The 12,150-nt window shown below is 45.1% G+C and overlaps 1 protein-coding gene across 4 annotated transcripts in view; it reads left to right on the forward strand.

The window, feature by feature from the left end:
* Stat3 (signal transducer and activator of transcription 3) overlaps window positions 1-12,150 on the forward strand; it is a 55,116-nt gene that overhangs the window by 28,473 nt on the left and 14,493 nt on the right. For all 4 annotated transcript variants that reach the window (XM_028856799.2, XM_028856801.2, XM_028856800.2 and 1 more), the window contains exons 3-11: window positions 1,985-2,129; window positions 2,701-2,799; window positions 4,984-5,079; window positions 5,225-5,306; window positions 5,613-5,707; window positions 5,869-6,020; window positions 8,241-8,399; window positions 8,488-8,580; window positions 9,240-9,299. In XM_028856799.2, coding sequence (XP_028712632.1) covers window positions 1,985-2,129; window positions 2,701-2,799; window positions 4,984-5,079; window positions 5,225-5,306; window positions 5,613-5,707; window positions 5,869-6,020; window positions 8,241-8,399; window positions 8,488-8,580; window positions 9,240-9,299 — 981 coding nt within the window. The remainder of the gene's footprint in view (window positions 1-1,984; window positions 2,130-2,700; window positions 2,800-4,983; window positions 5,080-5,224; window positions 5,307-5,612; window positions 5,708-5,868; window positions 6,021-8,240; window positions 8,400-8,487; window positions 8,581-9,239; window positions 9,300-12,150) is intronic.

Below are 12,150 nucleotides of genomic sequence, written 5' to 3' on the forward strand. Positions count from 1 at the left end.
ACATGGGGTAAGAGAAACAGAGTCATGGGGAAATGATGCCAGCTAATTGCCTCACTCTACTGTAGTCAGGCTTATATTGATGTGTTCTCCTTTTTCCAGAATACATACCCTGATTAGTGAAGGGCCAGGGATGTGACACAGAGTACCCCAGCCGGGTAGTGCTGGTTATGATACTAAGCACTTATATATATATACTAATCTGACCACGGGTTCACTGAGAATTTAAGGCAAAACTACCTTATCTGTCCCTTTTTTAAAAATACATGTGTATGTATGTACAAGTTTGTATAGATGCGTGTGTGGTGTAGGCCAGAGGACAACCTCAAGTTTTATCCTTAGGAATGCCTTCTGAGTCCTTTGAGACAGGTTCTCTCACTGAATTAGAGTTCACCAATTAGGGCAGATCCTCAGGGATCCTTCTGTCTTGGCCTCCCTAATGTTGGAATTATAAGCATGTGCTACCATGTCTAGCATTTTTTTTTTTGAAAATAGATTTTTTTTAAATACAATATATTTTGACTACAGTTTCCCCTCCCCCAATTCTTCTCAGATCTTCCCCAATTCCCCTCCCACCCAAATCCAAACCCTTTATCTCTCTCACTAGAACACAAACAGGGCACTAAAAAACAGTAATAAAATAAAATGAGACAAACCAAAACAAACTGGAATAAGATGAAAAAAGCAAACACCAACAGAAGAAAAGGAGCCAAAGAAAGGCAGAGAGACCCATGCTCGTGCACACACAGAAATCCCGTGAAAACACAATACCAGAAACCATAATATAGACCTCCAAGGAAAGAATGCCCAGACAAAGCATTTTGAGAGAAGGAACCTCAGAAATGCTGTTGAGTTGGTCTGGTGTTTACCACCTACCGCTGACATGCCCAGCATTTTTATGTGAGTCCTATGGATGGAAATCAGGTCCTCATTGCTTGCAAGGCAACTCCGTTACCAAATGAAGCATATGCCCAGCCTTTATCTGTCCTTTTTCTTTGTTTGAATATCACTTGTTTCCTTGTTTGTTTATTATTATTGTGTTCGTATGGTGTTTCGGGCGCAATGTGTTTTTGTTTTAAAGCAAGGTTTCACGTAGTCTGGGCTACCCTGGAGCTTGCTTTATTTAGCGAAGGATACCCTCGAACTACTTATTCTCCTACCTCTACCTCCCAAGTATTAGGGTTGTAGAAGTGTGCTACCATACCAAGGTCTGTTTTTGTTTGTTTGTTTGTTTTTTTGGTTTTTCGAGACAGGGTTTCTCTGTGTAACTTTGTGCCTTTCCTGGATCTCACTCTGTAGCCCAGGCTGGCCTCGAACTCACAAATCCGCCTGCCTCTGCCTCCCGAGTGCTGGGATTAAAGGCATGTGCCACCACCGCCCGGCATCCAAGGTCTGTCTTTATTTTGTTTTTGAGGCAAAGTTTTGCTCCATAGCTCAGGCTGGCCTAGAACTCACTATATAGCCCAGACTGGTCTCCAACTTGCAATTTTCTTGCCTCAGTTTCTCAAGTAATTTTCAGATTACACCACACTAGTTCTACATCTGTCCATTTTTCTCAAATATTTTAGTCATATAGACTATAAGAATGAATAATATCTGGAATCATTCTCACATTAACATCTCTTTTTTTTTTGTCCTGGGGATTGAGCACACTAGGCAGGTCTGTGTCACTGAGCTACACAGCCACTTGATGGTATTGTGCTGAACACAAGGAATGGAAGATGATGAATGGGTTCTAGCACAAGCTTGTCATGTCCTCTCTGCCATCCTTTGATGGTGGCTTTCTGCATGTGTGTATTTTAAATTCCTGTTACTCCTGCTTTTGAGACAAGGCTACCCAGGCTGACTTGGAACTCCCTAGGTAGGGAAGGCTGGCCTTGAACTCTTGATTTTCCTGCCTCCACCTCCCTAGAGAGCCATGGTTCCAGCTATGTGCTATCACACCAGGCTCTCCAAATTACTCATGGCACACACTTCCTTTTCCTAGGGCATATGCAGCCAGCAAAGAGTCACATGCCACACTGGTGTTTCATAATCTCTTGGGTGAGATTGACCAGCAGTATAGCCGATTCCTGCAAGAGTCCAACGTCCTCTATCAGCACAACCTGCGGAGAATCAAGCAGTTCCTACAGGTACGATGGGAAGCTGAGTGGGAGATACTGGCCCCACGGAGTGGAGTGGTAGTGTTCTCTCCCGGAAGTATTGCTTTCCTTACTTGGCTAAATGATGAGCTCCTGACTTGTACTCTCAATCAAAGGAGAAGTAATTAGCTCCTTCTCAGTTCCCTGTATACTGGCCCCTGGGTGCTGTTACCGGAAACTCACTTCTCATGTTACAGTTGAAGCAATAAGGCAAGGGCTTAATGTTATTCCATGTTATTATAGCATACTAACAACACCTACTCATCATAGGCACATACTCTTAGTTTTAAATGCTAAAAGTTTGGCCATTAATTGAGTGCTCCTGGGTAAAGTCAACCACTTCCCTGAGACCAGATGGGGTACTGTCTCCGATGGACTCCTGTGGTTCTGCCGTCGCTGTGGCCACCATTTCCCTCCCTTTCCTTCCCTATGGATTTCAGTCAGACTCTGAAGTCTCTTGTTTCACAGAGGCCCTGCAGAAGTGAGTTTTAAGTTAGCCAGGTTCAGTCCATTCCTCCTTAGGCGGCTCCAGCGTTCCACTCTCCGTCTGTCTTACTTACAGAGCAGGTATCTTGAGAAGCCGATGGAAATTGCCCGCATCGTGGCCCGATGCCTGTGGGAAGAGTCTCGCCTCCTCCAGACGGCAGCCACTGCAGCCCAGGTGAGACCTAGAAGAAACCAAGTGCAGAGTGGGGACCTCGGGAAGCAAGCAACAGTGAAATCGTAGTGGTTTAATATGGCTGAAGAGGAAAAATGGGACTAGATCAAAGCCTTAACTATACATTGAAAATGACAAAAAAAAAAAAAAAAAAAATTCACACAAGCCCCTCCATCCCACCCTCAACCAACAGTGCTACTGTAACCAAGGGTGAACCTGAACTCTGATTCTCCTGTCTCCTCCTGAGTGATTAGCGATGCACACACCATTTCCTGTGTATGTGGTGCTAGGGACAGAAGCAGGGCTCTGTGCATGTCAGACCGGCACTGGAAGCGTGTCCCCAGCCCTGGAGTTTGGTTGCTGTTCAGTCAGAGTCTTGCTGTGTAGAACAACTGACTTCCTGTTTGGGATAGTCTTCCTGTCTCTGCCATCCAGGTGCTGGCATTACCGGTGGATACCACCACACTTCCCACACGCCATTTTCTTGTCTTCATTTTCAGACGAGTCACATTCTGTAGCCCATGCTAGCCTAGAACTCACTGTGTGAGCTGGGCTGTCTCAGACTCATGGCAATCCTGCTTCAGTTTCTCTAGATGCTGAGATTTCAGGCATGGGCCCCCATGCTCTGCTTGCATTTGAGACAGTCTCAATACTTAGCCCAGTGTGGTAAACTCTAGATCCGTCTGCCTCAGCCTCCCAAGTGCTGATATTAAATATGTGAACCACCATGCCTGGCCCACAGGAACTTCCTAATGCCTGACCCCAGAATTAGAGCTTAAGAGTCTACAGAGCACACCTCCTTAGCCATTGGTATGGAGCTTGAGAGACCCTAGACCACTACTGGCTTCTAAAATTGCTTCTAGAGACTAGGCTTTCATTCCTGCCCCAGGCAAGTTTAGGAACTAGGAGAGGGGAGAGGCGCAGCTTTGGGGCTGGGCCCTTTCAAAGTCTCTGTCTATGGTACTTCTCTGCATCTTATCAGTCAGAGTTGTTCCCGTAATGGAGAGAAATGTAGGGGCTGGGCTGTTTCCCCAAGTCTTCTAAGTGGTTTGTATTCTATGTTTTGAGCAGCCATGAGAAATGGGAAAATTGTCTCTCTAAAGTTGGCCTGTTTAGTCCTACTTTGGAGACTTGTGGCAGGAGTGGAGAGAACAGACTGGAAATGAGAGATCTTAGAAGCAAATAATGGGGCTGGAGAGCTGGCTTGGTGGTTAAGAACACTTCTGCTTTTGAAACAGACCTGGGTTTAGTTTCCAGCACTCACGAGGTGGCTCACAACCATCCAGAACTCCAGTTCCAGGGAATCCAACGCCCATTTCAGACTTCTGTAGGCCCCGGGCACCCATGAGGTACATGTACATACATGCTGGCAAATCACTCATATGCATAAAATAAGTAAATAAACCTAAAGAACAGGAAACAAAATAAAATAGAAGAAGTAAAAAGCAGCAGTTGCAGCCTGATTTGAGCCCCGACGGTGTGATAGATGTGAGCCATTAGAGTGTAGACTCAGGGTGTAAGCATTTCTGGCTTGGAAAACTGGATGGATAACATCTCTCCTGGCTCTGCTTTCTCCAAGATTGCCATCTTTATCCCTGGCCACTGTCAAAAGTGCTGTCTTGTTTTTGTAGCTTTTACTTGTCTTTTCTGTCGTCAGATGCCTCTTTCAGTTTCTTGCAAAGTCTGTCGTTTTACATCTCACGTCCTAACTGACTTTCTCAGGGCAGCAACCTCTCCTCCAGGGCAGAAGCTATGGAGACACGATTTTGAAAATCCTTGGGAAATGATTTTTTTTTTCATGGCGATATGTTGCACTGCGCTGTCATCAGCTATTCTGAATTTATTTATTTATTAACTAGCATAATCTCTACTACTGAGCTGTACCCCACATTCTTTCTGGATTATTTTTTAAATTAATTTTTTTTGACACTTTAACCATGAGCTGCTTGAAGAATAGGACAGTGTCTTAGTTCATCATGTGGGCTCCTAGTTTAATGCAGAGAACGGGCTTGCAGTGTTTCCTGCTGGTAAAAGCCAGTGACACAGATTGAACAACACAAGGGTTTTTCCCAGCACCCTCCCTGCTTGCATCACCGCCCATTTCCCAACAGGGCAGGTAATAGGATGGGATGGTAATCAGATGACAGATTTTCATGAATTCATGTGTGTGTTAATCCTTTTTGGCAGCAAGGAGGCCAGGCCAACCACCCAACAGCTGCTGTGGTGACGGAGAAGCAGCAGATGCTGGAGCAGCATCTTCAGGATGTCCGGAAGCGTGTGCAGGTGACCAGGCCTCACCCAGGGAGCCTCGCTCAGGCTGTGGAGTGTGGTTCTGCATGCACATTTTCAATATCTTCAAAACTTTCTTTTTCCTCTCCTGAAGGGAACCTCTTTTTTACTTCTGTTTTTGGTTTGTTTGTTTAAACAGGATCTAGAACAGAAAATGAAAGTGGTAGAGAATCTCCAGGATGACTTTGATTTCAACTATAAAACCCTCAAGAGTCAAGGAGGCAAGTGAACGTCAGAGACGTTAAAATCTGCTGAGAGCTAGGCTGTGTCTTTGAGTTTCAGGACCTGGCTTCACTCATGTGACTGCACAGCAGGAGAAGCGGGAGCTTCTGGCACTTAGTAGGACAACCTTTTGTTTGTCCTTGAGATGGGATTTGACCATGTAGCTCAGGATAGCCCTTGAGCCTGCTGCCATCTTACCTCAGCTCTCCAAGTAGCAGGGACCGCATGTGCACACAGGGTTTGGAGCCTCATTGGGAAGGCTGCGAGCATTCCCCCTGGTCAAGGCATCTTTCCTCCCCTATCAGACATGCAGGATCTGAATGGAAACAACCAGTCTGTGACCAGGCAGAAGATGCAGCAGCTGGAACAGATGCTCACGGCGCTGGACCAGATGCGGAGAGTAAGCTTTCTGGACAGCTTTCTGGAGCTTCCCCAGCACCACACACCTGCTGTGGGAAGCCTTGACTGGGTTCTAACAGGTTCCCTCTCTGGAACTGACTAGAGAACATGGTTAGACATGGTCTGGGGAAATGTCTTTTGACTGTTTTGATTTCCAAACAGAGCATTGTGAGTGAGCTGGCGGGGCTTTTGTCGGCAATGGAGTACGTGCAGAAAACACTCACAGACGAGGAGCTGGCTGACTGGAAGAGGCGGCAGCAGATCGCGTGCATTGGAGGCCCTCCCAACATCTGCCTGGATCGCCTGGAAAACTGGTAAGGGTTGGAAGGAAGGCTTGTTTTCCTTCTAAAGAGCTGGGTTCGGTCACAGGCCTTCAGAGTGGGGCTACCTTGCTCATGCATTTGTTTTTCCTTTTTATTGCTGCTGGGGCGGGGTGGCGGGTGGGGTGGGGGAGACGACACCCATCCCTTAGACATGTGCTAGACAAATGTTCTAGAACCGTTGAACTACACTATACTCCTAGCCCTGGATACTCTATTGCTAAGACGGGCACTTAGTTTTTCTTCTTTCACTTTGAGAAAGAATCTCACTGACCACTAGGCCAGCCTCAAGCCCACTATATAGCCAGGCTCACCTTGAACTTGCAATCCTCCTGCCTCAGCTTCTTAAGTATCTGCAATTTTAGGCATGAATCACCACTCCTGCCATAAGGTAGCTTCTTTTACATACTCAAATTTAGTCTAAGAGTTAAAACCATTAGCTAATTTTAACAAAATTTTAATTAAAAAATGCTTATATCACTAATTTTAAATATATTTGATTTTTAAATTTAAATAATACTTTTAGTTGTATTTAACACTAAATTCTCTATTTAGTTACTTTAATAATTTAAAACATTATATATTCTTTGTAAAGGAGGAAAAAGTTGAAGTATATGAAATTAATAAAATGAAAGACAAAAATTCAAATCCATTGAGTGGTATCAGCGAGTCACCAGACTTTGTGACAATCATTTCTGTAGACATCTGTCAGTGAATATACATGTGATCTAGAAGTCCAGTTTCAGGTAGCAGCGGCTCCGTTTCCTGCCTCCTTTGCTGCGATGGGAAGGACAGCTCACGTGGCCTCGTGCATCCAAGGCGCAGGCTCAGCTCCTGAGCTCTCCCAGGCCCCAGTTTGTTCTCGCGTGCTCATCTGGTATCTGCTCTTTTCCTAATACTGGCCGTCTAGCGTGGTGAGCAGGGCCTCAGAGCTAGCGTGCCCCACCACCTTAAACTAGAAGAAGCTTGGCAGGATAGGAACCCCGCTCCTATCCTGGAACATGAAACTGGACATTCAAGAAAAGTCCACATGACAAGCCTGCTGTGTCGTCACTGACACTGAGTGCTGTTCATTTCCTGAAAGCAGTCTGTAGAGCTTCCTGATCAGGGCTCCAAGAAGTTAAGTTCTGGGAGATGCCAGAAAGGATGGGTCAGGAGTCAGATCCCTGCAGCTGTCCACCTTTCACCTTCTGCCTTTTATTAAACTAGTGATAAACCATAAAGGAGAGACATTAGATGTAAAAAGAAAGATACTAATATTCCCTATTCTTGGAGGCAGAATTAGTTAGCTTTGTTTCTCTTTCTGCCCACTTTTTCTTTCTTTATAATTTTTTTTTTTTTTTTTTTAAATATAACCTGCGGCGTGTGTGCACGCTTTAATCCAGCACTCGGGGCAGAGCAGCGGATCTCTGTGATTGAGCACCTGGTACAATGAGTCCAGGAAAGCGCAAAGCTACACAGAGAAACCTGTCTCGAAAAACCAAAAAAAAAAAAAAAAAAAAAAAAAAAAAAAAAAAATATAACCCTGACTGTCCTGGAACTCATTCACTCTGTAGACCAGGCTGGCCTCGAACTCACAGAAATCTGCCTGCTTCTGCCTCCCAGCTGTTGGGATTAAAGGCAGGTACCACCATGTCTGACTTTTCTAGCTGACTTTTTAAATTTTGACATATCATGGTATATCTTTATGATTCATCGAAGAAGAACATTGAATGGGTTCTTGATGAGGCTCAACCCTTTGTCTTCTCTTTCAAGGAGCACTAAGGCCACCATGGTGAAAGGACCTGGCCATGCTTATGCAGATCGTGAATGGCAGCGCTGGCTCAAGCCCACTTAGTGTCCTCTGCCTTCCAGTGTCATGTTTTAATACCTAGACAGCCTAGGATGGGGAAAGTGAGCACAAGTGTTCTTCATATTTGGTCTTGGATTCATTCACAATCCGGTGACAACTCCATTAATGCCTCCTAGTGGTGTAAGCCTTGACCTTCTTCCCTCAACTATATGCTTCAAATCGTTGAAGTGGCCAATCTTATGTGTATTCCCTGTCATTATTTTAGGGCCTTTTCTCCCTAGACAGGCCTCACTGCACAGCTCAGGCTGGCCTTGAGGTCACTATGCAGCCCAGGCTCAAGGGCCCTTTCCTTCAGTCTCCTGAGAGCTGGGGTTACAGCCAAGCACCAGAGGTAACTGGGAACTGCCTTTCGTTATTGGCAGGATAACTTCATTAGCAGAATCTCAACTTCAGACCCGCCAACAAATTAAGAAACTGGAGGAGCTGCAGCAGAAAGTGTCCTACAAGGGGGATCCTATTGTGCAGCACCGGCCGATGCTGGAGGAGCGGATCGTGGAGCTGTTCAGAAACTTGATGAAGAGGTAAGCTTAAAAGGCTGGGGTTCAGAAGCAAGGAGCAGGAAGAAGCCTGGTCCCCACAGCAGGTGACATGCTGTCCTTTCCCCTCCAGTGCCTTCGTGGTGGAGCGACAGCCTTGCATGCCGATGCACCCTGACCGGCCCTTGGTCATCAAGACCGGTGTCCAGTTCACTACTAAAGTCAGGTGGGCCCAGTCTTTGCACTTTGGTGGGGATTTTATTGATGTCCAGTCCTCTTCCTTGAGCATTTCCAGGGGAGGAGGAAGGCTCAGCGATAGGAGAGCTGAGGTGGGAGGTGAAGCTTACTCCTTGAATCAGAACAAATGCGGAGGGTTGTCCTGCACTATGAAATCTCCTTTAGAAACAGAGCTGTGTTGGGTTTTGTACTTAATGTAAGGAATGCCAGCTGCAGAGAGAGCAAGTTCGTGCAGGGTTTCTCATTAAATGCTTTTTATCATCCTTCTGTGAGTCTTGCAGCTTGGTTCACATTCTTAGGCATTTTCAGTACTTCTTGGTTGAAGGGTCAACATTCAGCTTTAGTGTCAAAGATGACTCTGGGTGGAGCTAGAATTTGGGCTTGTAAATATATTGATTGATTGATTAAATCTAGACAGGGTTTCTCTGTATAACCTAGAACTTGCTGTCCTAGAATTCATTTTGTAGTCTAGGCTGGCCTTGAACTCGGATCCACCTGCCTCCTCATCCTGAGTGCTGGGATCAAAGGCATGCACCAGCAATATATTTACTTCTTAGGAATTGAAGTATTAGGGGGTTTTATATTTTTTTAAACTAGAGGTCATGGTAGGAAGCCTACTAACTTTCCTTGACTATATGTTTTTAATAGGTTGTTGGTCAAATTTCCCGAGTTGAATTATCAGCTTAAAATTAAAGTGTGCATTGACAAGTAAGTATTCTTTATTATTTTAAAACAATTTTTAACTTTGAATATATTTTGATCAAATTCTTCCCCTCCCCCAAGTACATCCAGAGCCGCTCCTCCTCCCTACCCATCCAACTTTTAAGTTCTTTCTCAAAAAAAGCAAACCCTAACCCCCAAAGCCTACAAAACAAAGTACAACACCTCAAAAGAAACAAAGCAAACCAAACCATGTAACAAGATAAAACCATCATATCACAAGATAAAGCCATCATATCGAAGTTGAGCGGCACAGACCAAAAATGTAACAAGATAAAACAGAAACGGTCACATCAGAGTTGGACAGGGCGGACGAAAACCATGTAACAAGATAAAACGAAACCATCGCAGGGGAGTTGGATAAACCAGCAGAAGGAAAAGAGCCCCAGAGAAGGCACAAGAGTCAGAGAGCCACTTGTTCGCACACTCAGGGCTCCCTTAAAAACACTGACCTGGCAGCCATAATGTAAGCTCAGAGGACCTGGTGCAGCCTGCAGGCCCTGTGCATGCTGCCTCAGTCTCTGTGAGCTCATGGGAGCTTTGCTTGTGTTGATTCAGAGGGCCTTGTTCTCCTGGTGTCTTCCATCCCCTCTTACACTCTTTCCACCTCCTCTTCCATGGGGTTCCCTGAGCTCTGAGGGGAGGGATTTGATGGGGCCATCCTGTTTAGGGCTGAGTGTTCCAAGGTCTTTCTCACTGTGTGATGTCTGGCTGTGGGTCTCTGTATCTGTTCCCATCTGCTACAGGAGGAAATTTCTCTGATAATGGTTGAACTGATCTACGAGTGTAGCAGAATATTATGAGTCATTTTATCACTACATTTCCTTTTTTTGGGGGGTGGGGTTTCTAGATAGGGTTTCTCTGTGTAGCTTTGGCACCTTTCCTGGAACTCACTCTGTAGCCCAGGCTGGCCTTGAACTCACAGAGATCTGCCTGCCTCTGCCGCCTGCATGCTGGGATCAAAGGCGTGTGCCACCACCGCCTGGCTTTTTTTTTTTTTTTCCCTTTTCCTTTTTTAAAGATTTATTTATTTATTATGTATACGGAAGAGGGCGCCAGATCTCATTACAGATGGTTGTGAGCCACCATGTGGGTGCTGGGAATTGAACTCAGGACCTCTGGAAGAGTCCTTTTCCTTTTTTTAAAGACTTTTTTTAGACTTTATTATTTGGTTTTGCCCTAGGTTCTTGGGCTATATAGTTCTTGGGCTATCAGGTTCTTGGTCACCCAAGTATTGTTGGGTATGGGTTCTATCTCATGGAGTGGGCCTTAAGTCAGATCAGTTATTGGCTGGTTACTCCCACAAGCTTTGTGCCACCATTGCCCTAGCATGTCATCTTACGGGCAGGACACCGTTGTAGATAAAGGGTTTGTGGCTGGGTTGATATTCACATTTCTCTGTTGGCAGCTTGCAGAGTACTTCCTCTAACAAAGACCCTGGCAGGTAGGGGTGAAGGCTCTATGTAGGCACCAGCTCAACATCTCCAGGTTCAATGAGTTACGTAGATGTTGTCTTCAGCAATGGGGCCTTGCTGTCAGTTTATAGAGAACAACCCATAGTCTCGGCAGCAGCCTGGGTTGTTTGGGATTCCCATGAGGTCCCTTTGGCCAACAACTCAATTAGATGTAACCCAATCCAGTACTGGAAGCTTCATTTGGTGACAAGAGATGGCCAGGTGGAACTCTGTCTCTTCCATTATTTGGAGATTTCATTGAGGTTGCCTTCATATGCGTATATATTAGGAGGTTTCTACTATATTAGATTTCCATGCTACCCCACAAATGCCCCTTAAGTTTAGCTGTCTCTCCCCATATTCCCTTTCATCCACTACTCCCCACCTCACCCCATCCCCGTCCCCTCCCTTGATCCTCCCCATCCATAAATATCCATTCTATTTATTCTATACCCCCTTTTTGTTTTTTGTTTTGTTTTGTTTTGAGACAGGGTTTCCCTGTGTAGCCCTGGCTGTCCTGGAACTCACTATAGATAGACCAGGCTGGCCTCGAACTCACAGAGATCCTCCTGCCTCTGCCTCCCATGTGCTGGGATTAAAGGTGTGCGCCATCACCACCCAGCCTATTTCCCTTTCCTAATGAGATCTATGTGCCCCTCTAGCCGCTTACTCTGTACCTACCCTCTGTGGTTCTATGGATTGTAGCATGGTTATCATTGATTTAACAGCTGATATCCACATGTAAGTGAATACACACCATATTTGTCTTTCTGGGTCTGGGATACCTCACTCGGGATGATTTTTTTTCTAGTTCCATCCATTTGTCTGCAAATTTCACCCTGTCATTTTCTTTTTAAATGACTGAGTAATATTCCATTGCGTAAATATACCATATTTTCCTTATCCATTCTTCTGTTGAGGGACATCTAGGTTATTTCTAATTTCTTGTTGTTATAAAGAGAGCAGCAACATGGTTGAGCAAGAGTCTCTGCGGTAGGATGAAGCATCCTTTGGGTGGATGCCCAAGAATGTAAAGCTGGATCTGGAGGTAGACTGACCCCCTTCTTTCTGAGGAACTGCCGTGCTGATTTCTGTAGTGTCTATGAGTTTGCACTCCCCCAGCAGTGGAGGAGTGCTCTTCTTACCTCTCCAGCATGAGCTGTCACTTGCTTTGTTGATCTTAGTCATTCTGACAGGTGTAAGATGGTATCTCAAAGTAGTTTTGATTTGCATTTCCCTGATGGCCAAGGATGGTGAATGTTTCTTTAAGTGTTTCCCAGCCATTTGAATTTCCTCTATTGAGAATTCTTTGCTTGGATCTATACCCCATTTTAAAAATTGAGTTATTTGTTTTCTTGATATCTAGTTTCTTGAGTTCTTCATAT

Source organism: Peromyscus leucopus, chromosome 8b, assembly GCF_004664715.2.
Source record: "Peromyscus leucopus breed LL Stock chromosome 8b, UCI_PerLeu_2.1, whole genome shotgun sequence".
Classification (NCBI taxonomy): Eukaryota; Metazoa; Chordata; class Mammalia; order Rodentia; family Cricetidae; genus Peromyscus; species Peromyscus leucopus.